General features: G+C 37.0%; 1 protein-coding gene across 1 annotated transcript in view; it reads right to left on the bottom strand.

Annotated features, from left to right (window-relative positions):
- Positions 1-21,285, bottom strand: part of LOC149806256 (dynein beta chain, ciliary-like) — a 185,028-nt gene extending 163,743 nt beyond the window's left edge. The window contains exons 1-4 of the mRNA XM_089951202.1: positions 20,769-21,285; positions 2,256-2,443; positions 1,051-1,240; positions 84-183 (exon numbers count right to left, since the gene is read on the bottom strand). Coding sequence (XP_089807328.1) covers positions 84-183; positions 1,051-1,240; positions 2,256-2,443; positions 20,769-21,125 — 835 coding nt within the window. The 5' untranslated portion in view covers positions 21,126-21,285. The remainder of the gene's footprint in view (positions 1-83; positions 184-1,050; positions 1,241-2,255; positions 2,444-20,768) is intronic.
- Positions 21,286-26,842: the final 5,557 nt, after the last annotated feature.

Here is a 26,842-nt window from a genome sequence, read left to right as displayed (position 1 = left end):
CCATGTACAACACCAACATGTAGAATGTGTGACAAGTTTTACCTTATTGCTTCATCAGACTCCATATCTATATATGGCTTTACCTTCGACAACATCCCTGAAAATCTGCTTGAAGGTGAAGAAATAGCTGCTGTCTGTAGTCTCCAACAGCTCTGCCATTCTCCGTACTCGGGGGTCTCTCATCTGTCACAAAAAAATCTACAAGTTACAGTACGGTATAAGGTTACAGTACAATGTCAGGTTACAGGTTACAGTACAATGTAAGGTAACAGTACAGTGTAAGGTGACTATACAATGTAAGGTTACAGTACAATGTAAGGTGACTCTACAATGTAAGGTTGAAGATCAGGCCTTGTATTCAACCTTTGTACTGTTCATTTTCTTTTGAAAAATACACAAGTTAAAAAATGTCTTAAATTCCAAAATTAAATGTTCACTTTAACAATGTTGGTTTATTTAACATTTTACCTAAACAAATTATGCAAATATGCCTAATTCTGCCTTAAATTTTACTGTGATTTTTAATCAATGTTTTAGAAATGTGCAGTTCTGTCTTAAAATTTACTGTGATTTTTAATCAATGTTTTAGAAATGTGCAGTTCTGTCTTAAAATTTACTGTGATTTTTAATCAATGTTCTAGAAATGTGCAGTTCTGTCTTAAAATTTACTGTGATTTTTAATCAGTTTTAGAAATGTGCCATTCTGCCTTAAATTTTACTGTGATTTTTAATCAATGTTTTTGAAATGTGCAGTTCTGCCTTACATTTTACTGTGATTTTTAATCAATGTTTTAGAAATGTCTGCCTTAATTTTACTGCCATTCTAATCAATGTTTTAGAAATGTGCAGCTATGCCTTAAATTTTACTGCAATCCTAATCAATGTTTTAGATATGTACAGATCTGCCTTAAATTTTACTGTGATTCTAATCATTGTTTTAGATATGTACAGATCTGCCTTAAATTTTACTGTGATTCTAATCAGTGCTTTAGACTTTAAAGACATAAGTCAGTAACCACATAGCTATTAATTATCTATCGCAACTGTTACCTGCTCATAGATACACTCAAGGTTGGTGGACTTGTTTTTCCAGAACTCCAGCTCCACAAAGGGGGTGGGGTGTAGCCCCTCCAAAAGAGGCTGGGAGGAGTCCTGTTTGAGAACATCACTAATCTGATGAACCCACTCAATTACAACTGACTCTACAGAGTGGATCACAGCTCGGTCAAGAGTTTCAGACCTAATAAAAGAATGGTTTATACAGTCTAATGCCACTAATCCAATGAAGACAAATCAATTTCCATTAAAAATCAAATGAACGGATTACATCCTGAAAAACCTATATAAACAATGTTTCTATCATGGTGTCATACAAATGTGTTCCGAATAACCAAAATAAAAATGTTACAATTATAGTTACATATAAATGCATCCTGAATAATGTATATAAACAATGGACCTATCGTGGTACCATGTAAATGCATCCTGACTAACATATATAAACAATGGTCCTATCATGGTACCATGTAAATGCATCCTGACTAACATATATAAACAATGGTCCTACCATGGTACCATGTAAATGCATCCTAACATATATGAACAATGGTTCTATCATGGTACCATGTAAATGCATCCTGAATAACATATATAAACAATGGTCCTATCATGGTACCATGTAAATGCATCCTGACTAATATATATATATAAACAACGATCCTATCATGGTACCATATAAATGCATCCTGAATAACATATATAAACAATATTACTATTATGGTACTATATATATGATAAGATCAGAGCTATCAGTCATGCTTTTGTACAAACACTTGGGGGTAGGTGTATGTGATCTTAAAAAGAAGCAAGAGGAAAGGTTACAGGGACCATCTAAGGGCTGCAGTTTTTATAGCTTTGATAGTTAAGCACCAGTCTTGAGTGATGGTGGTCCTGGTTTCAAGCCCCAGCTCAAGCAGATATTTTCCTCCCATGTGACACTTACCTCAAGGCTCAAACAGGTCAAAAAATAATAAAACTCAAACCTGAACTTCCAGTAAATCTTAAGTTCTTCATACATTGTACCAGGCCTGCTTTGAATCCATTAAGTTCTTGAAATGTTAATGAACCAAAATGAAATTCACAAACTGTGACATAATGGGATGTGATAGATGGGTAAATACTACACCCACCATAATAAATAATGGTACAGGCATTACAATAAATCCAGAGAATAAATAAGCAGAAAATTTTCTCACTTTTCATCATCCATTTCCATGATCTTCTCAGTCCCGATGGGGAGGGGGAGAAGTGTCTTGCCCTTGGCAAGACCTGACACAACATGGACATTTCCACTCAGGCCATGAACATGCCTTGTAACATCTTTGGATACAACACTTGGCCAATGTTCGTGATTCTTCTCGTTGGACAGCAGCGGTACAAGAATCTGCAATGCAAAATGTAGGTGAATGTATTCTGAATTATATAAACCAACTTCTATTTTCAGTTTTGTAGCTATGATGTTCTCCTCGAATTAATTTATATTTAGAATTGTCAACTGGTTACATGTAATTACTGACTTTTATTTGGTAGTTTTACCTCATTTGCATTACATAGTAATTCAATATAAAGCAAACAAGCAATCTTTCATCATTGAACAGTTTTTCTGACCATTCTTGGATTTATTTGCATCTTGTTCCTCAAATATTACTTAATCTGCAAAACAAAATAGAAGGAAAAACGTTGGCACCTTGTTATAAAAACGTCATTCCATCACCACATTTTGAGACGCCTAAATGTGTCATTCTATCACTGCATTTTGAGATGCCTAAATGTGTCGTTCCATCACTGCATTTTGAGATGCCTAAATGCAATTTTGAGATGCCTAATTGTGTCATTCCATCAATGCATTTTGAGATGCCTAATGCCATTTTGAGGTACCTAAATGTGTCATTCCATCACTGCATTTTGAGATGCCTAATGCCATTTTGAGGTACCTAAATGTGTCATTCCATAAGGGGTTACACTAGTGGTAGATTTAAGCTAAAGTCATCACCCTTGTATATGAAATCATCTTCAAAATAAGAGCAAACCTAGTGACTTCATTTTGCCATAAATCAGTGCTATCCTCTTTAATTTTCCAAACTGATAACACTGGTCAACAGTGAAATCATTACTGACTTGAAAAGGCCCTAATCTGTAGTATTTTGGTGTGCCGAACACGAATATAACCGTGAAAAATTTGTATTGGCTCTCGTTTTGAAGATATTCATATACCTCATTTTCTATGTTTCACTGTGTAAATTTCTCCAGTAGGACTGCAGCAACATCCGGAATAATGATGTAACATTGCATAATACCATCATGCTCACATCATCCACAGTTGATTGCATCATTTTCTGATGCAATGCAATACTAATGCCATGCGGCTGCTGAAGTAAGTTGACGTCAGCAGTGTACTATACATGTGTAGGCCTATTATACTAATGCCAGGCGGCTGCTGAAGCTGACGTAAGCAGTGTACTATATAAAGCCCAATCAGATAGGTTCAGCATTTAAAATATTTTAGACGTTGTGCGAGACAGTTCAAGCTACTGTTACATAAAACTTATTATTTTATCCATTTACGTACAATAAAGAACAGTAATGCCTCGAAAGTGTGTTAATACCGCGGACAATTTTTGCTATATTTGTGGGGAAGTGACATTTGCCAACCAGAAGAAAAGTATCAATTCTCAAGTGAAGAAGGCATATCATCTTTACTTCGGATGCAAGGTTGGTGACCAAGACAAGCCTTGGGCTCCGCATATATGCTGTGCTACATGTACAACACAGCTTTCACAGTGGTTGAATTGCAAAAGGTCATCAATGCCTTTTGCAGTCCCAGTGGTGTGGAGAGAGCCAAGCAACCACCTAAATGACTGTTACTTCTGCTTGGTTCCTCCTCTTTCCGGCGGAATAACGAAGCGAAAGAAGTCGAGAATAGTCTACCCAAACATTCCGTCTGCATTGAGACCAGTTCCACATGGTGAGGGACTTCCTATTCCAGAACCTCCAGCAGAATATTCTCTTGATTCATCTGACGAAGACAAAGGTGAGTCGACCTGTTCTTCTCCTGGTCCATCAGCATGCAGTGATCCAGATTTTCACTGTGGTGCATCATCAACCCCACACAGAATAACACAGGAAGAACTAAATGACCTGATTCGTGATTTGGACTTATCAAAGAACAAGGCAGAATTGCTAGGATCAAGACTCCAACAATGGAATCTTCTAGAAGAAGATGTCACAATTACTGCATATCGAAAGCGCCACCAGCAATTGGAGCCTTTCTTCAGAAAGGAAAGTAATCTGATATTCTGTTCCGATATTGAGGGCCTCATGAATGCTTTAAAAATCACTCATGACCCACAAGAATGGAGACTATTTGTGGACTCTTCGAAACTGAGTCTCAAGGCTGTGCTTTTGCACAATGGAAACATTCTTCCATCTATTCCAGTAGCGTATGCTGTCCACATGAAAGAGACATACGATAACTTAAGGCAGCTACTGAATTCCATTGAGTATAACAAGTACAGCTGGCAACTCTGTGGTGATTTGAAGGTAGTTGCCCTTTTAATGGGACTGCAGCAAGGATATACAAAATACATGTGTTTCTTATGCGAGTGGGATAGCCGAGCAAGGGAAATGCACTACATGAGGAAGGAATGGACTCACAGGCAGAATGTAGCCATTGGAGAGAAGAATATCCAACACCCAGCTCTGGTTGAGGCTCAGAAAATCTTGCTACCACCCCTTCACATCAAACTAGGTTTGATGAAGAACTTCGTGAAAGCCATTGACCGGACTTTGCCAGCATTCCGATACCTGCATGAAAAATTCCCTCGACTCAGCGAAGCAAAGATTAAAGAGGGAGTTTTTGTGGGTCCTCAGATTCGAGAGCTTTTCAAAGATGACCGGTTCAACAACTTGCTGGAAGGTGACGCGAAACAAGCATGGAATGCTTTTCGCCTAGTTTCTACAAACTTCCTCGGAAATGTTAGGGCAGAAAACTATAAGGAACTAGTAGAAGACATGTTGATGAAGTATAAGAAACTTGGCTGCAATATGTCTCTAAAGATTCACTTCCTTCATTCCCATTTGGATTTCTTTCCTAGCAACTGTGGTATTGTTAGTGATGAACACGGCGAACGTTTTCATCAAGATATCGCAACAATGGAACAAAGATACCAGGGAAAATGGTCCACTACAATGCTGGCTGACTACTGCAGGACACTCCTCAGAGATGCTCCCGAACAGCTGTACAAGAGACAGGCGAAGAAATCTAAGATGTAGTCAATGACTTGATTTTTTATAGGTAGGCTATTACAGTTGACCTTTTACTATTGGAATGCATTTCGTTATGTAAACATTAATTTCTTGCAGATTACAAAAAAACTAGAGCCAATTTTGCAATTTGACTGTCATATTCGTGTTCAGCACATAAAAATTGATAAGAATTGACTAATTTTATTTCAGTAACATGACTTCTGTAAAAATTTGTTGTCCAGTGTAATCCCACTGATAATCTGTTCAAAGTCATAAATCTTGCATATTTTTAATTAATTACGGCGATGTCAACAGATCGCTGGATTAGGATTTCATTCCTCTCTTCTCCTAAGAGTTTGGAGTCTGTATCCATTTTCTAAGAGCTTCAGCCTCAGCCTTGGGAGTTCCAATTTCATCATGCCTTCTTGTAGGAGTTTTATTTTTCATTTATTAATTTTAATTTATGATTGACAGATAAAATCGGTAGGCAGAGTAACATAATGCATCAATGAAGAACAGAGGATCTCACAAACTGAATGGACAAAATAGTTTGAAAGAAGATTTAAGTTTTTTTAACTGATATACGTACGTTAAAAATATTCTTTGCTATGAGAACTCGTCACAGTAATGGATATTTTGCAAGTATTAAATTTGATATTCTAGTTATTTCCCTTTGTATAACAAGAACTTTATCTACCCAAGTTATTTTCCTTACTAAGTCAAACATACTGTACAACTGTATTCACACAAGCTATTTTCCTTACTAAGTCAAAACATACTGTACAACTGTATTCACACAAGCTATTTTCCTTACTAAGTCAAACATACTGTACAACTGTATTCACACAAGTTATTTTCCTTACTAAGTCAAACATACTGTACAAATGATTTCACACTAGTTATTTTCCTTACTAAGTCAGACATACTGTACAACTGTATTCACACAAGTTATTTTCCTTACTATGTCAGATATACTGTACAAATGTATTCACACAAGTTATTTTCCTCAGTCAGACATACTGTACAACTGTATTCACACAAGTTATTTTCCTTACTAAGTCAGACATATTGTGTAACTTTAAGAAAACTCTCAACAAAAGTTTTACTGATGTAGGAAAATTAACAGCATATTTCTTATAAGTAACACGAAATTTAGATGAAATTTACGTCTGTGTTTCACAGTATTATAATATGTAAAGTCTCTGTTAAATAATATCTTACAATCACAACAAAAGACATTTGTTTTGGATATAAGTGTTTTAATGTAATAAAATCTTACAATCACAAGTAAGACAATAAAAACTTACAATCACAAGTGAGACAATAATAAAATCTTACAGTCACATGTAAGGCTTTTGCTTCCGATATAAGCATGCAGAGGTTCCTTATACAACTAGATGTATACCACCCACACACTTAACATGTTAATATCCTATACAAGCACTTAACATCAATATACCATGCAAACACTTAACGTCAATATACCATGCAAACACTTAACATATCAAAAAGCAGTATTATCAGTCAAGTAGAATCGGTAAAAATTCTTTCAAGTTCTCATGTGTACTTAGGGTACTTGCTGTAATACAAATTTCCTCCCAACGTAAACGTTTTGTCACATGACCCCTCACAGCATGGTGTACTCATTATACATGATGTAATAGAAATATCACCCACCCACCCCCATTACATGTTTAGTCACATGAGCCCTAACAAGTGTGGACTCAATATATATGCTGTAATACAAAGGATCCCCACCAACATTTCTCCTCACATGGCCTCTGACCACGTCTATTCAACATACATACTGTAACACGAAGGACCCCAACTCACATGTGTGATCACATGACAATTTCACCATACTCCCCTTAACCAGCTGACCATTCAAGTGAGACATCGGCCAGTTCATTTATGTATAAATTAAGTCACAATGGCTTAATGTTTGTTAATGCTAGCCTACTGGATAAATTGGCAACACGAAGTCAGGTCTATCTAGCATGTAAACAGAAGACGGGTTGATTACGAACAAATCAATAGATGCATCTTTGAAAATTACTCTATAATTAATGGAAATTTTATCCATAGCATAAAACCAATATGGACAGGTAAAATATCTTGTGTCGCACACCTACACTAACCAACCATCTCCAGCTTGTTTTTGTTAATTAGAGTAAAGTACTAAGTTCTCTCTCCAAAGTTTGTTCATAACAGACATAATTCATTCAACAATTACTGTCGGTTCTATGTTGTACTTAATTTGTAACTATATGTACATGCAGTCAAATGGGATGTATCTCAGGAAAATTTGACACTAGGCCATGGATATCCTTGACAGCCCTAAAGGCCAAGGTACATTTATAAGGACTAGTTTCTAGGCCATGGATATTCTTGACAGCCCTAAAGGCCAAGGTACATTTATAACGACTAGTTTCTAGGCCATGGATATCCTTGACAGCCCTAAAGGCCAAGGTACATTTATAACGACTAGTTTCTAGGCCATGGATATCCTTGACAGCCCTAAAGGCAAAGGTACATTTATAACGACTAGTTTCTAGGCCATGGATATCCTTGACAGCCCTAAAGGCCAAGGTACATTTATAACGACTAGTTTCTAGGCCATGGATATCCTTGACAGCCCTGAAGGCCAAGGTACATTTATAACGACTAGTTTCTAGGCCATGGATATCCTTGACAGCCCTAAAGGCCAAGGTACATTTATAACAACTAGTTTCTAGGTCATGGATAATTTTGACAGCCCTACAGGCCAAGGTACATTTATAATGACTAGTTTTTATACCATGGATATCCTTGACAGCCCTAATGGCCAAGGTACATTTATAACAACTAGTTTCTAGGCCATGGATATCCTTGACAGCCCTAAAGGCCAAGGTACATTTATAACGACTAGTTTCTACGCCATGGATATCCTTGACAGCCCTAATGGCCAAGGTACACTTATAATGACTAGTTTCTAGGCCATGGATATCCTTGACAGCCCTAATGGCCAAGGTACATTTATAAGGACTAGTTTTTAAGCCATGGATATCCTTGACAGCCCTAAAGGCCAAGGTACATTTATAACGACTAGTTTCTAGGCCATAAATATCCTTGACAGCCCTAAAAGCCAAGGTACATTTATAACGACTAGTTTCTAGGCCATGAATATCCCTGACAGCCCTAATGGCCAAGGTACATTTATTAGGACTAGTTTTTAGGCCATAGATATCCTTGACAGCCCTAATGGCCAAGGTACATTTATAATGTCTAGTTTCTAGGCCATGGAAATCCTTGACAGCCCTAATGGCCAAGGTACATTTATAACAACTACTTTCTAGGCCATAAATATCCTTGACAGCCCTAAAAGCCAAGGTACATTTATAACGACTAGTTTCTAGGCCATGAATATCCCTGACAGCCCTAATGGCCAAGGTACATTTATAAGGACTAGTTTTTAGGACATGGATATCCTTGACAGCCATAAAGGCCAAGGTACATTTATAAGGACTAGTTTCTAGGCCATGGATATCCTTGACAGCCCTGAAGGCCAAGGTACATTTATTAGGACTAGTTTCTAGGCCATGGATATCCTTGACAGCCCTAATGGCCAAGGTACATTTATAACGACTAGTTTCTAGGCCATGAATATCCCTGACAGCCCTAATGGCCAAGGTACATTTATAACGACTAGTTTCTAGGCCATGGATATCCTTGACAGCCCTGAAGGCCAATGTACATTTATAAGGACTATTTTCTAGGCCATGGATATCCTTGACAGCCCTAATGGCCAATGTACATTTATAAGGACTAGTTTCTACCCCATGGATATCCTTGAGAGCCCTAAAGGCCAAGGTACATTTATAACGACTAGTTTCTAGGCCATGGATATCCTTGACAGCCCTAATGACCAAGGTACATTTATAACGACTAGTTCGTGTATTTCTTCCAAGAAAAATTGCTTTTCAAGCATGAAGCTAATAAATGGTATCTAACTGACTTCTCTCCATTTTCAAATAAATTTGCTCTTAAGAAGGTATCACTTTGCCATTGATTATTCCAAAATAAACCCTGACCTTTGCTGCCATCCTTACAAGTGGCATGATCATCATCCAAAAAAATCCCGTCTTCTATTATCATCCTTTCCAGTGGCACGATCATCATCCAAGATAAACATTGACTTCTATTGCCATCCTTACTAGTGGCATGATCATCATCCAAAATAAACCCCGACTTATATTGTCATCCTTACTAGTGGCATGACGTCCATTGCCATCCTTACTAGTGGAATGACTTATATTGTCATCCTTAAATGCTGGCATAATCATCATTCAAGATAAACCCCGACATATTACCACCCTTAATAGTGGCATGACTTCTATTGTCATCTTAATTAGTGGCATATATTTTATTGTCATTCTTACTAGTGGCATTATGTCTATTGCCATCCTTACTAGTGGTATGACTTATATTGCCATCCTTACTAGTGGCATGACTTCTTTTGCCATCTCTACTGGTCGCATGATAAAGTTTCTATAACAGGCTCCGATTCATAAATCGGAAACAGACTGTGCACTTCAGTTCAACTAAACTTAACTTCCGACTTGTTTAAATCTAAACTAAACAAGTCAGAATGGTGAACCCGTGACAATGCAAATAACTATCATGGTATTTTGAACTAAACTGTATTTCAAACAATTATCACAGCCCACTATACCCGGTTTCCATTTTAACAAATTCATCATCGGATGTTGGCGATCCTGTTTTTTATTTATTTATTGGAAATACAAGTGATCTACGTTTCCTCGAGTTCAAAACAAAATCTGACAAGGAACTCCACATTTATCTTCAGCATCTTAACTGGCTGATTCATTATAAATTAAGTTCTCTATACCAGATGTATAAAACTTATTCGCTGAGCATATATGCTGGAAAATCCACAAATCTTTATATTATCAAATGCATTCATTTTTCCAAACTACTTTTCCGTCTTATGTAATTTAAAGTCAAGCGCCAAGACTTCAAACTTGAGTGAAGCATTGGCCAGTCATTGGACCTTCTCCGTATGAAGCCGATGCTGTTGTTGGGGTTTTATGCCCTTTTTAAGCATACGATAATCACTATATGGATGCCAGTGTAACTCTGAGCGCTTTAGACTACTCGGCCACCGAGGGACCCGCTGTGAAATGCTGACACTTCGTTTTTTTAAAAATAATTAAATGATTAAACGCTCATTATTTCTATACTTCATCCTCGGAATTATATTGTATTGCATTAAACATTGGATACCTAGCTTTATTGTTCCTAAATGACACAATGACGGGTGAACTCAACATAAAATGACACAATGACGGGTGAACTCAACATAAACAACGACAGAATTATACTCCTGCGAAATGATGACGTTGCCACGAAAGATACGCTGACGTGGGTAACGCTGCGGCACGAAAGTACTTTGACGACGGTGACGCTGGGGGTAGTAAATTACATATACGACAAGACCGTCGCAGTAAGACAACACACCGATGTGGGTGACTATGATAAATCAGACCCCATAATCTGTGTTGATATTAATGTACAAATCATACATCAGTATCAATACAGATTTGAGGGTCTGATTTATCGGACTTGGCGACAATGTATTGGAAACTCAGTTCAACAAAATCAAACCCGATTACGACAAACACTTAATTGCATTTAGGCGAACACGTCGCGATCTCAACAACGTAGACAACTTTGTGTAGTATATTTTTTAAAAAAAAACACCAAAAAAAAAAAAACACATCCTAAGTACACCTACGGCATAAAATCCCGAGCCGAGATTACTACCGAGCTAATCGAAAATGTATAAACACCCTGGACACAGCGGAGACCGAGCTGAATACAGCCAAAAAATATTGAATTAATTCATTCAGTTGTGGTGCTGTTGAGCCCTGAGAAAAGACATCGATGGATTAAAGGTGCCGGATCTCTCGCAGGTAGTTATATTTGGAACAGTCACGTTGACAAAGCATAACCACGTTTTGTTCTATACAACATCGCGAATGTTATCTAATCTGTAACTCGGTAACGTTTCCGGTCCGAGTCAGTAAATGTAGCTAAAGTACCTAGTTCGTGTCACACGAAGTATTTCAAACGAATTAGGTCGTTTTAGCTAAATTTAATGACGCTGACCCAAAAAATCTTACTGAGTTAAGATATGATCAGATTCGCGATGCTGTGATGAAACACGGCTGCTCGACGCGAGCTTGATGTTGAGAAAACTAATAACCTAAAGGACAAAATCATACAGAGTGACAAAAATACCTTAGATTACCCCCATGACCCGTTCTGACATAGGACCCTCTCTATCATCTTATATATTATTTTTTCTCAACATCGAGCTCGCGTCCAGCACTTGTGCCACGAATCAAAATTAACATACGCGCCTTCCTGCTATGAGGCGCCGTAGCGGATAAAAGCTGGTCCAATGAGAAATTTGAAGTTGAAATTTTTTAATGACGTATGTCGAGAAATCCAAAATCATGTGTTCGATCAAATTGCATGTCCTTAAAGTTCCATTTTTCTAGATCGAGATTTCAGATTGTATATGTTGAATTATACAGTGGCGGTTTAAAGTTCTATTTTCTATGTTGACGTTTTACAGTGCATATTTTGAATTGCACAGCGGTGGTTGAAATTTCAATATCATATGTCGAGAATCCCAAATTCACACATTGAATGTAACTGTTTGTGATGAAGTTCCTTTTCATATGGCGAGTATTTAGATTTAATCTGTTGAATTTCACAGCAACGAGAAGCAACCTCCTTTTTTAAAAAAAATAACGCGGTCCATTCACGAGAGCGACCTCTTGCGAAGAAATTCATAGTAATTCTCGACCTGTGAATGGTAACTTTCAAACTTTAAATGCATGAAATGTAATGACGCCTCATAACTGAATACACGATTGAAGCATCTTAATTCTCGATATTATTTTGAATTGTTAAAGTGGACATTGTGTAATGTTACTTTTAAACAACAACACATCATTTCACCATATGAAAACAGCAATTGTGACAAGCACAATAAAACGTCCAACCACCGCTGTGTAATTCAACAGATACAATCTAAAAACTCAACATACGAAAATGAACTTTCAGCACAATCAATGTAATTCAACATGTTAATTTGAAACTCTAGACATATGACATTAAAATGTCAACAACCGCCGTGTAATTCAGAAGATTCAATATCAATACTCGACATTGGACATCGAATTTTCAACATAAACTCTTTTGACCCAATACGTAAATTAGGAATTCTTGACCTGTGACATTAAAATTTCATCTACCGCCGTGTAATTCAAACGACACAATCTAACACCTCGACATAGAAAATATAACTTTCAACCACTACTGTTTAATTCAACAGATACAATCTAAAATCTCGACCTAGAAAATGGGACTTTAAGCACAAGCATTTTTGATAAAACACGTGAAATTGGAATTCTGGACATATGACATTCAAATTTCAACGGCAACATTCTGATTGGACCAGTTTTTGTCCGCTACGGCGCCTCATATTCATGCGGCAAAGACACAAACGCCAATGGTATTATTTCAGCCGCCTATAGTATAGCCGCAGCAGCCACGATTGGACTTGGTGTCAACGGGATAGCTACCGAAGCAACCATCGTCACTGCAATCAATGCTATATTCGATCATTTCTGGTGCCGTACCCGTCTGCGGATAAAGTAAATATCAGCACGAATTCACGCTTTATGCGAAAACTAATACAAACCATTAGCGCGGATGAATTAATTATCGCCATGGCCGAGATAGACAATTTTAACACGCTGAAATATCAGATCAAAATGTCCTATACATCGTCGCAGTGATTAATTTCAGCGATAAATATTTACCAAACTAAACTGCACATTATTGGTAGTGCGCAAGTATAACATAGTCAGTTGCAGACTATTTGTTAACTTGATTTATTATGTTTTAAAATTATTTTTGGGTGGATCTTTTTTCCATATCTAACACATCGTCGACCAGATGATTTGTTTGGCCAGATAATTCGTGACGCATTCTTCATGCTTGTCTTTCAGTTCGAATGTGGTATTAACCATTTCGACCGCGGCCAGCTCTTGAAAATTGCTGATACCGACGCCGTCCTTCATTTCGCTTTTAGTAGTGCCGTGACGGCGCAGCTTTGACAAGTTCAAACACGCGCACGATCGGCAATAACACTTTCACTACAATATTACTCGGTCATGTATCTATAGAGTAAATACGTATCTCATTCTACTGAAACCACATGAAGACATTTTAAGCGCTGTTTATTTCCGTGATGTCCGTTTAACTGTCTTCATGCCATTCTTGAACAATCTTTAATTCCGACGTTGAACAATCTTTAATTCCGACGTAATGGCACATTCCATTTTTTGTATTTATTTGGATCGTCACCATGAAATTATTCATAATATGTTAACTCTCTCTCTCTCTCTCTCTCTCTCTCTCTGATGTAAAATGGTTCCACTATGTTTTATTAAAAACACTGATAGGTCGAATTCATTTCCAAATTGCCAAGTATCTATTTTCACCTGACATCTATCAAACTGAGGACTGTATCTATACAAATACATTTTGATTACATCTGACTACGTTCTTTGGCGTATTTAAAATTGATTCCACATCATATAACAAAGTATTAACCGCAATATCTATGTTAACAATCAATGAACAACGTCAGTTCTGTCGAAATTCTCACTATCACTTATTTCGTGTTTTTTGAAGTATTTTAAAGAGGGGTTCTGTCACAATATTCATTTCATCTTTCTTTACTGTTTATGAGATGAATTGTTCGTGGTAAATAATTTTTACACTCAGTTTGTTCGTCCTCATGTTTGTTGTTTCAAATCATGTTGCATTTTTTTTTTACAGAACCACATTGTCCACTTTTGTACAGATGACCTTTAAATATAATTTAGTGTCATTGAAAACTTCATACCTATCTTGATTGTTACCAAAGTCCAATTTGTACCCATTGGTATTTCTTTTCATTGAACATCTAAGTCGTTTCAATGTCTCTTTATTCATTCTTGATCATTTTTTCCTACTTCGAAGACATATTAAACGGAGTTGTAGTGTTTTTCCTTTGAATTATCTTTGCTTGGTTTGCAAGGGGAGGGGCGCTTTTATATTGGGGGCGTATTGGCATATCAAATATTTATTCTATTCTGATTTATTCAACTAGACTTATTTCCGTATAGTTGTTGCTATTTTGTTGTACCAAAGTATATGTATGTATATCTATCTATCTATCTATCTACCTATATATATATATATATATATATATATATATATATATATATATATATATATATATATATATATATATATATATATATATATATATATATATAGTAACACCCCGTTTGTTACATCGAAAAGACCAGAGTTCAGGACGTAAGTATAATTTTTATTAAATAATAAATGCGATATAGAACATGCTTTTCAATCTCGCATAGTGACTTTACATAAACACAGTGTCTGTCACAACACTATCAACTTCTGATAACATAGAGCAGACGTGTTTGTCCAAATGCCAAAAGACAACGTTATAAAACACCATATTTTGGTGAAATTAATTATATTATTAAATTCCTGTGTTGATTAACAGCTAAATGTATTATCTTGACCGTAACACACTGTATCATAGCTGCGTGATCTCATTGGAAAACTAATTGTAGTCTGTAACACATTGTATCATAGCTGCGTGATCTCAGTGGAAAACTAATTGTAGTCTGTAACACATTGTATCATAGTTGCGTGATCTCAGTGGAAAACTAATTGTAGTCTGTAACACATTGTATCATAGCTGCGTGATCTCAATGGAAAACTAATTGTAGTGCTATTGTGCTTCAGCATTTTGGTGGGAGATAGCAGGGGCTTTATAAATAATTACAATATAATAATTATAAGGCATTTAAAGTCATATGATAAATTTACTTTAAATTTCTCATAACAATCTGATTCAGTTTGGGGATTTTAAAGTGCTAAAGTTAATATCGGTTATGTAAAAATATATAGTTTCTGGTTTTAGAATACATGGTCGAAACTCTTTTCTACTTTTTTTTGTGGAGGGTACTCTCTTCCTGTTTGATCTTTTCAGACCAAATATGGAGGCCCTCCTGCCCTGCATGTTAATGGTTGCTATCTTGTATGTGTTGTTATAATTGTTTTCTTCTATATTATATTTTTTTAAATAAATTTTTTATATAAAATTAACTGAATTTTTTCTTTCTTTCTCATTCTAAATATTCATCTGTGTCAAACCAGCATTCTTCTATCATTCTCTGTTCTTCTTCTTTTAGTCGTCTTCTTTTTTCTCTCCTCCTTTCTCTGTTTGCTCAGTAGTACAGGACAGTACAGTGCCGCCTAAGCAAGCAAGTTGAGAAGTACAGTCTTCGTTAGAATGACACGTACCAAGCAAACTAAACAGCGATTGGGATGCCCCCACCAGACCGGTGCTTAGTCCGTGAATACGTGTGACAGTTTTAAGACTGGGGGGAGGGGGTATAAATATAAGCTACTGTTATATGAGCGGGAATCAAATATCTATCAGCAGTCAAATGAATCGGACAATAGTTACCATTTATTGTGTACCGAGTGTCATCATTTTATCGGCAGAAACCACGAGCATGTCTCAACCGGCTGAGCCCAGGAAAAGGTTACGTATTCAACATTATTTTACAAGTAAAATTAATAAATTAAATCATTTGATAATTTTTTACATATAGGTGACGCTCTACAGTTTCGCAATTTTCGCGGCGGGGGGGGGGGGCGAAGGTTTTTAAATAAAAAAAAGTTCCCCGGTTTTCCTCAAAAGTTATTCCGGCTATTTACAAAAGACTATAAACTAGGTAATATTAAAAGAACTTTCAATTCCCTTTGTTTTGGAGTACGATTGATTGGTGTAATGCTGATTATATTGTATAGAGTTTTTTCTCATTTCAGGTGTGCATCTATCAAAACAATGCTAGCTCCGCGTGGTTATTGTCACTTCTGGATTTCAGACGTTGTTGTTGTGGTGTTTAACGCCATTTTTCAGCACACGATAGGCTATGCATGGCGGCCAGTATTAATGGTGGAGGAAGAACCCAGGAAAACCCCGGGAAGAACCACCGACCCACGAGAAGCTACTGGCAAGCTTTCTTACATACCCACATTGGCCGAATCCTAGACTCGAACCAACGCAGACAGAGGTGAGATGGCAGTGATCCGTAACGGAGAACGCTTTAGATCACTCGGCCACTCGGGGCCCCCGGATTTCAGACGTAAATCGTCAAGAAAAAAGAGCCGATAACTTTTTTTTTCACATTTCCGGTATTGCCTGTTCATTCATGTTCCCAATTTTAAAAACTGCTAAAGAAAGTGTACTTTGCTGATTTTTCTCGAGCACATGCGAGAAGTCATTTTGATTAGCTGTGTGGTTAAATCATGTACAGTATCTATAAATACAATATCCAAATAAATTTCAACCACATAACATAAAAGTAACATAGAGTTATGCCAACATTCTCTCCACAGTGCATGTTGCAAATGCAAACCACATCACCTTACACCAGTCACTCTTACAAGTTCATATTATATGTAGAGGGAACCCATAATAAGTGAAGTTGCTATATACATTTCGTAACTTTTTACTTTTTGTTATTTGAGTTTTTTCGTATCTATATATAAAAACAATGCGCTGGACTATGATAATGATAGTACTGCTGTCCAAATGGCCAGGTTCCGGTGCCTTAAATTTTTATAGAAATACTATCTTGACTTGGCTGTAAACATGTATTTTCTGTTTATATTGTTTTTGCATCTGACATTTATGCGTGCATTTGTTTTAAAAAGCAAAATAATCTGCTAATAGTCGGTAGAAAATATTCGGACACGAATTTAATTATTTGTTGATTATTTAAAAGAAAAAAAAATAAAGCATATTTTATGCTGAAAATAAAAATATTTCAATGTTAGAAGCAGGAGGACATGTCAATAACCTGTTCATCGGTATAAATTCATTCCGACAAAGGTTATAAATGACGGATATTGGAAATGAAGAGGTAATTGTCGATAGCGAACGTCTTCAATAGTAAATTTGATGCTTCATTTATGTGGACAAGGTATATGCACAATAACTTGCTGGGACTGGGAATCGATCTTTGATAAATATGGGCAAATAGATTACTCATTCTCAAAGAGCAATATAGCACAAAATAAATATCTTCAGGCAACAATACTCCCGATGGGCGATGTTTCGACTTGAATGCTGGTTAGTTGGGCGATGTATTGCATCTGCCTATGTTTTGTACTCAAGACCCTATCAATTTAAGACGGCCTAACGGTAATCAAAGAAACCAATAATAAAAGGTTTACAGGTGAGAACAAATAACGTAATAATATATACAAAGTGTATACAAATATTAGCTTACTCTAATCGTGTTTACAGGTGAGGACAATAACGTAATAATACATACAAAATGTATATATATATATATATATAAATGTTAGCTTCCTCCAATCAAGACTCGACAAATGTGAAGTTTAGTGTCTTAGGTATGTTTCCGTACCCTTATTACTTGGCTTAAAATGCACATGTTGATTTGTATATTACAAAATTTATTTCTGTTTCTAAGGTCTCATGAATTAAATTCAAGTAAAATGTTCACTGCTGTGTGATCTATACGAGCCAAATAATAATCAAAAGACAATGTTAAGGGCCCATTTAACGAAAGAGCTTTTATAATTTACAGACAGTATAAACTGCTATACACATCGAGGGGTTTATAATTTACAGACAGTAAAAAATGCTATACACATCGAGGGGTTTATAATTTACTGACATAAAATGCTATACACATCGAGGGGTTTATAATTTACTGACAGTATAAAATGCTATACACATCGAGGGGTTTATCATCATCCAACAACCTCTTCAATTCGTCTGCACAATGTAAATGGATAGCTCTCACATAAATCAATAAAAGCGCAGTTAGCATTTATCTTGATATTGATCATCAGACTTTTATATGCTTAAATCAAACATTAAACGGCGGTGTCTCGTACACACATGCACTATATCACACCCTACAGTATATACTGTATTCTGTGTTCAAGATGACTGGCTGATTGCGCATGTCAGGTGAGGTAACACCGAGTTATCGGATGAACCGAGGATTTCGTAACTCCAATCCGAGTCTGGTTTTAGACGAACTCCTCTGAGATCCCATCGTGGTACGCAAATCTGGTTTTAGCTCAACTTTTCTGAGACCCCATCATGAGATGCGCTTGCGTGACAAGATCTTCAGACTAGCTTATAATGGGAGTTTTGTTTTTAATTCAACATAGATAACAAAGTAAAATCATAATCTAAGGCTATTACTAATACAGTGTGTAATACTCTGAGCTTCAATGCACTTACTGTTGCTTTTCATAATTGTTATTGGCTATAATAATAATAATAATAATAATAATAATAAAATAAAAGTATATGCTTCCGCTAAAAGGATCGGACAGGACTAAAAGGATCGGACAGTACAAAAAGAGATTGAAGTTGACGCTAAAAGGGTCGGACAGGACTAAAAGGATCGGACAGTACGCTAAAGAAATCGAAGATGACGCTACAAGGATCGGAAAGTACGCTAAAGAGATCGAAGTTGACGCTAAAAGGATCGGACAGGACTAAAAGGCTAGGACACAACACTAACAGGATCAGACATTACACTAAAGGGATCGAAGATGACGCTACAAGGATCGAATAGTTCATTAAAAGGATCGGAGAGGATACAAAAGGATGGGACAGTACACTAAAAGTATCGGACAGTACACTAAAAAGTATGCTAAATGCGGTTTACGTATCCTCCGTTAATGTGACATGACCATAAATTACGAATTGTCTTAAAACAGAATAACAGTCTTTTCTCTCGAAGAGGTTAGTAATTACCAAAGACATGGAAACGCAAACATGTAAAAGGTTCAGCGAGCGAGTGGGTGTGGGGTGGGTGGGTATCCTTACAAGCAACAGTATATTTCAATACATAAATATTAATAACACATTAAGCATAATCAATCACTGTAGGCTCTTCTTTTTTTAGAGAGAATTCTAGAAAAATCTGCCACTGTTATTGGATTTTAAATGATTCAAATACCAAATAGAAAATACAAGTCTGAAGACTAAATTACGTGCCAAATAATAAATATACTAAATAGAAAATACAAGTCTGAAGACTCAAGTACGTGCCAAATAATTAATATACTAAATAGAAAATACAAGTCTGAAGACCCAAATACATGCCAGATAATTAATATACTAAATAGAAAGTAGTAATTTGAAGACTCGAAATAATTTAGCTTCATCTTACAGTTACAAAACATTATAAATAACGCTTCAGTCTACCTGATCGTTAAGTTTCAAATCTACCTTCCACTTACAAAACATTAGGAATAACGCTTCAGTCTACCAGATCGTTAAGTTTCAAATCTACCTTCCACTATGTTCCGTTATCTAAGACACTGTCATGTAAGACGGACAGGTACAACCTACTTCAGACAAATAAGGTATACTTTGTTGTGTTTTCACTGATCCTGGTTATATGCAATCGGTCATATTAATCGTTTTATAAACTGACGTTTCATGTAATTGTTGCTTCAGGTTCAGGACTGAATTGCTATTTCACTTCCAGAATGTTGTAAAAAAAAATATAAACAGCAGATAATCTATTAGCTAAGGCTATCAACTCATTAATTATTATTATTATTATTATTATCATTATTATTATTATTATTATTATAAACGCTGATCTATATGGAACCAATTACATTGTGGAGATGATATCTGTATAAGTACTGTTTTCTTTTGTTGTCGATCCCGTTTTGACGGAACCTCCATATAGCAATCACTTTGGCATTTGTGTGCGTGTCCGTCCGTCCGTCCACGCCTACATGATTTGACATTGGTGTGCGTGTCCGTCCGTCCACATCCATGATTTGACATTTGTGTGCGTGTCCGTCCATCCGTCCACACCCATGATTTGACATTTGTGTGCGTGTCCGTCCATCCGTCCACAACCACAATTTGGCATTTGTGTGCGTGTCTGTCCATCCGTCCACAACCACGATTTGGCATTTGTGTGCGTGTCCGTCCATCCATCCACACCCACGATTAATCGCAATATTGCCTCTTTATAGAAGCCTTAATAAAAGCTTGGATAGACTAAATGAGACACTTGTTTCGTTTAAACTGCTTTATAAAACTTTAAACTTTTAATACAAATTTCTGTTTTCTGATTTGAGGATTCAAATTTAAAAGCAATAAATCAAACTAAATTTATTGTGTAAATTAACTGCAGTTAGCTGTTGATGTAACTCAACGAAAACAGAAAGTAATACATTCTTAACAATATTTTACTTTGGCGACTATGAAGCTCTCTTACCTCGTCGACGAATGCTGAGAGTTGGTCGAGAGGGGAGTAAGAAAGGTCGCCGTACAAGAGGATATTCCTCAGATTTGTGTCCTTTTGGATCGGATCTTTGGACTTCTTCACGAAATAAACTGTTTTACCCTTAGGGTTGGAAGGCCATGTAAACTGGGTAGTCAGGCCACCTGCAGGGTTGCTGCAAATTATCAACGTGTTTATTTCTGGTTTCTCAAAAAAGTCCATAAACATCTGTCGAGTTTCATCCACACCGTACATCTTCATCCACTTGTCCGGCTTCAATTTCATGGTCTTCATGGTATAGTCCGCCATGAACTCCACCCGAGAATCACCTATTTCGAGTTCTGCCGCCATGACTGATTTACCTCCTTCCCTACTATTCTTTCCTATATGAATTTAATACAAAATATACCGGTGTATTGATACAAAAATGTCATGGAATGTGAGAAGAACCTCCATTATGAACAGAACTAAAACATGCCATTTGACCGACCCGCTCGATCTCACTGTTTGAGAGCCCATACACACCGAACGGTTCACCTTAGCCGAATCACGTTATTGGCAACTAATAGCGTCGTGATTCGCTTGTCGATATCCAGGTACAACAAGTAACTATGTGCTTAAGCACGATGGAAAATGAAAACTCCGGTCTAGAAGTCAAGAGGGATTACATTCTTTGTGCTAAATCCTCACAACTTGACTCAACATGATGTAAATTGTACAGTATAAGCAATAGGATTATGAAATAAAATTATATTATACAAACAACTTTCAATATGTCAACGTAGATTTTAGGCTTTCTTTTATAATGTCCATGTCTTTTTCACAATCCGGTTTCAAAGAGAGATGAATACTTTACGCCTCGTACACCGGATAATTCCCTTCTCGACGAGCAAAGGTCAAATATGACGAATATTTATCCATAACGGCATTTCCTTCCATAGCTGCATGTTGAATTTCTTATTTTCCTTGCATTCAAATTTTAATTTTTATGTGATACCTCGTACTAGCAACTACACTAAAGCTTTTGAATAATAATGAATGTATTCACTATACAAGCCTGAATATCTCTTTATGTGTAAATATATATATTTTATTCCTTAGAGATGAATGGAGATTTTGTAGCTTTTTTTTTTTTTTTTTTTTGTGTGGTTATTTTTGTTGGGGTTTTTTTTTGTGCAAAATTTTACACTGAAATAAATAATTATTTTAAAACGTATGTACTATATATTTTATTAGACCAATATGACAAAATGTGAAATCAAAATACATGTATGTCCAAATTCCACACAAATATTAACCATAGTGTTGCTGTTCTCACAAGAAATATCTCATTTTCGGATTTTCCTCAAATTTGGTCACCGTGGAAACACAGATGCTTCTACAGTCTTTTCCATATTTGATGTGAAAACAATCTGCGCATGCGTGTTTGTACACGAGTGCTATTAATAACCAAAACTTGTATCATTTGACAAAAGACTATTTTTACAAGAGAAGGTGACCTATCCATGGTGAGTTTTATTTCCGAGGTTTGATTAACATTGTCGAGTTCTCAGTCACTGGGTAGAGGATACTACATGTTTTGTTTGTTTTTTTTATGAGGTATATTATGCACGATAAAGTTACAACATTGCACCTTTTCACATATTTAAATTACATTCCTTTAATATCTTTATATTTGATCACATGCTTAAGAAAAACTTGCAGTAACAAGATATTCTGTGATGAATAAATAGGTCGTACTGTTGTATCCCACATTGTAATGTTAAGATCTCGTCTCCCTCGTGCGATCGCGCCTGCCATGTGTTGACGAGATAGGTGGCGCTCTTCAGTTTCGTATTTTGCATTATATAGATATATTTTGGATTAAAGTCGCGTGCACCATTTGGTATGTGCGACTGGCTAGTTTGTACACGTTTGTGTACTTTTTGATTTTTGCGTTTAACGGCTATTAAGACAATGCCTCCCAAACAAGCAATCGAAAGCAAGGCACCAAAATGGACTCCTACCACTACGGAGGCTGCAACCTTATTTTTCATTTATATCAAATCCATGCCAAGTTACCTATCTATCGGGCAGTCCCTACCATAATGCCAAACATGTGAGAGTCACATCCGAATCAAATATTCCTGAGTTGTGAATTTACCTATTGTAGAGTTATATAATTTTCGTGTACTATGCGTACTTTTATTTTTTCAAAACATTTAACCAATTGATCTGGCTTGCAGTAGCCATAACATTTGTGTGATCTCCATTAGTGTCACATTTCGTAAGTTATTTCACAGCATGCCAATCTGTATCTTTTCAGGGCCAGAGTTTTCGCCTAAAAGGCTTTCGGGGGTCAAAATGAAAGCCAAATATTATAGGCAATCTTTGGAGCCCTAAAAAGGGCTGTTTTTTAATACTGAAAGGTGCCACGCCGCTCGTCCACCCTCACGATTTGTTCCGTAGTCCTTTTTTCTTGTTTGATGATATCAGGGAATGCGTATCCATGATGTGTAGCGATGTAAGAGGCAGCTTCTGTCACTTGGCTGAGGGGGTATCCAGAGAGGACACGGAGGACTCTGGTCCCAAATGCCCATTGATATGGTCTTGGCTGAAAAGTGTCCAGGAACCGGAATGCGACATATTGTACTGCTCTGATGAACTGACCTGCAATTTTGATGTCATGTAGTGGCAGGTCTAGCCCCATTTCAGTGTACTTCTCGACTAGGGGATCAAAATTCTCCTCTCTTTCTTCTGCTACCTCCGTTGCCCACTCTTTAACCGCTGAGACTTGTTCTCTTTCTTCAGTTGAAGTCGCTGTTTCTAAATCAGCTGCTAGGACGTCGGCCATTGTGGTGGTTTGCTTTTCAGGTTCGATTGCCTGGGATATCGGAAAGGGAGCGTTACCTCTTCCAATCTCCGCTAACATATCCGATATCCGTGATATTACTTGCCCTACAGCTAAGTTTGGTTCCTGGGCCCTTTGTTCCAGTACCACACTTTTCGGCGTGGGTTCTGTATTCAGGACTGTCGGCTGCAGGCAAGTTGTGTTTGTTGATCTCGTTGTGGTGGGGCTGCTAACATACTGGGTCTGCTTAATTTGCTCCCGCTGTTGTTGCATTTTTTCTTTTACCGCCACGTCGAGTTCTAGGCCTAATTTTTTCTCCTCCTTTTCTTCCCAAATCAATAAGAGCGTAGTTCTTTTGTGTTGTGCTCTTAAGCTCCAGCCGGAGGCTATCGTTAGACCAAGTCCTTTGATTGCGCTCAACGCCTGGTTAGGGATTAGTATCTCCGCCGCTCGTTCCATTATTACGTGTTGCTTCTTCTGTGTTCGCTGCAGACTGAGGGAGGGTATTTTGCATTAGAATTTTAAAGAAAAAGAATTTCCTCGGGTTTCCTCACTCGTTATACTGACTATTTAAAAAAAGACCTTGTATATCTTAGGCAGTGCCGGATTAAGCCCTGTGTAGGCCCTTAAGCAGTCGAAATCTTGGGGCCCCCTCGCAAATTATCTCCTAATATGTTTTACCAATATTATTTTGATCCGTTGTCGCGTGTCCCCTAGGGTGGTGCCTACTCTGCCTATTTGGTAATCCGGCACTGATCTTAGGTATTATTCAAAGAACCTTTAATTTCATTTATTTTAGTGTATGATTGATGGGTGTAATATAGGTTATAGAGCATACAACTTGGCCTTGCTCCAGATGTGCACCTTTCAAAAATCTGCTAGCTCCACTTGGTCATTTTCACTTCCTGGACTTCAGAGGTAAATTGTAATTTTTTTTAAAAGCCGATATTGTTTTTTTACATTTTATATATTTGGTAATTCATCCATTGCACTTTCAGAAGCTGGTATTGTCTAGTTGGGAAAATTAAATTTCCCTATTTTAATTGGTGCTAAAGATAGTATACTTTATACTAATTCAGGCTGACTTTTTTAGCACAAGGGAAAAGCCATTACAGTTAGCAGTGTGCTTAGATCATGTACAATTTCCATAAGTACAATATCCAAAGAAATGTCAGCCACATTACATCAAAGTAGAGGTATGCCAACATTATCTCCACTGTGCATGTTTCAAATGCAAACAACTTCACCATACATACGTCACTCTCTCAAAAGTACATAATAACTTGTAAGCCGCGCCCCGCCCCCCCCCCCCCCACGGCTCCAGTTGTAGAAATAACTGAGTTGTGGTCCAATAGATTGAGGGTTTTTTCTTTTGATTTCTCGGTTTTTAAAACAAAAGAAATTTCAGGCTAACAAAATGTTTTGATGTTTCTGTATATTGCAGCGCCGACATACATCCGAGGCATAACTGTGTTTCGCAGAAATAGCCAAGGCTGTTCCGAATGCATTCTTGGGGTAGAGGGGTAGAGAAGCTATACTTTATTGGGGTAGCGGTGAAGTAGGGTGGGTGAGACTATTACGATAACCATATAAATGAACATTGATGACAGAAGTATACACTTAATCATTTCCTTGGCGCATGCGCTAGGAAGGATCTATTTTATACACGAATAGAACAGGCTAGAGGCTCACGGACGGAGCGTTTTCACAAACCCAGCTCATCTTGGAATGCATAGATCCCAGCCAACTGGTACACATTCGAATCGTCCACCTCGACTTTCTCAGATTATCGTACCGTGTACACGAAATAAAAATTAACTGCGTCTAAGTCGACAATGATCAATACCTGGGGTACGGTGATATTATACCATAATATACCGGTTTTTAGTTCATACAGTGTTTGCACTCAATGTCAGAAAGAAAAACTTCGATAGCTATTTTGCAAACCTTCTACATAGACCTGAACTTTGGACTAGATGCTTGCTCACCGCTAAAATCAAAGAAAATCTAACCCATGACTCGACTGGGTATGCCACACCAGTAGACGTTCAACATTTTCGGAATGTCAGCGATTATGATCGGTATAAATCTGGTCGGATGAAAATTAAATCTCTTCTGAAGAGAAAATAAAGAAAGTCAGTCAGTCAGTCAGTCATACCTACCTACATACATAATAATAATAATAATAATAATAATGGGGACTTTGTATAGCGCCTAATCTTTAGAAGCTCTAAGCGCTTTACAACATTAGACAACACCTATAAGATAAGAAACATAATAATATTATTACAAAAACAAACAACATGAAATTAGAAAAACATTAAAAAAAATAAAAAGTAAAGAAAAAACATGCTGAGAATCTTTCAGGTAGGAAACATTATTAGGTCTTTAAGTTTGTCCTTGCAGTCGAAATAAGTGAGCTTTGAGAGCCCTCTTGAATGTGATCACTGTGTCTTTGTGTCTAAGTTCAGTGGGCAATTCATTCCACGTTGCTGGACCCTGGTATGCAAAAGAACGCTGTCCATATGACTTTATTTTCATAGTGGGAATAATGAGTATACGATTGTCAGAAGAGGAACGTAAGTATCTTGCTGGTGTGTACACATGGGTGAGGTCAGATAGGTATGTTGGACTAGAGTCCGACAGTGAAATGTAGCACAGAGAACACATTTTGTGTTTGATTCTGGATCGAATGGATAGCCAGTGTAGGGTACAGAGCAGCGGGGAGGTGTGCTCTGATCGTGGTACTCTAAGTATGATCCGAGCAGCTGTGTTTTGAACTTTTTGAAGTTTCTGGAGTAGATATTGAGATGAACCAGACAGAACTGAGTTACAATAGTCCAGTCTTGAAAGTACTAATGAACGCACAAGTGTTTTAGTGGCATCAACTGAAAGATATTTGCGAATTGAGCTGATGCGTCTCAGCTCAAGATATGCAGCCTTGCATATGTTCATGACATGTTGGTGCAATGTGTCAGTATTGTCCAGAGTAACACCTAGGTTTCGTACTGATTGTGTGAATTAATGTTGGTGTTGCTGATATTTATTGTTTGAGGTAAAGGATGTGAATGAGAAAGTCTTTGTGTTGTGATCAGAATGGCCTCAGTTTTATCATCATTCATCTGCAGCTTGTTACAAGTCATCCATGATTTCACATCAGAAATGCACCTCTCTACACCTTGGATGGTAGCATCAATTTCAGTTGGGTGGCTAGATTTGTATATTTGGGTGTCATCAG

The sequence above is a fragment of the Sinohyriopsis cumingii genome, chromosome 2 (genome assembly GCF_028554795.1).
Source record: "Sinohyriopsis cumingii isolate HCF-2022 chromosome 2, ASM2855479v2, whole genome shotgun sequence".
In the NCBI taxonomy this organism is placed as follows: Eukaryota; Metazoa; Mollusca; class Bivalvia; order Unionida; family Unionidae; genus Sinohyriopsis; species Sinohyriopsis cumingii.
The sequence above is the reverse complement of the archived record's forward strand: the minus strand, read 5'-3'. Positions and strand labels throughout refer to the sequence as shown.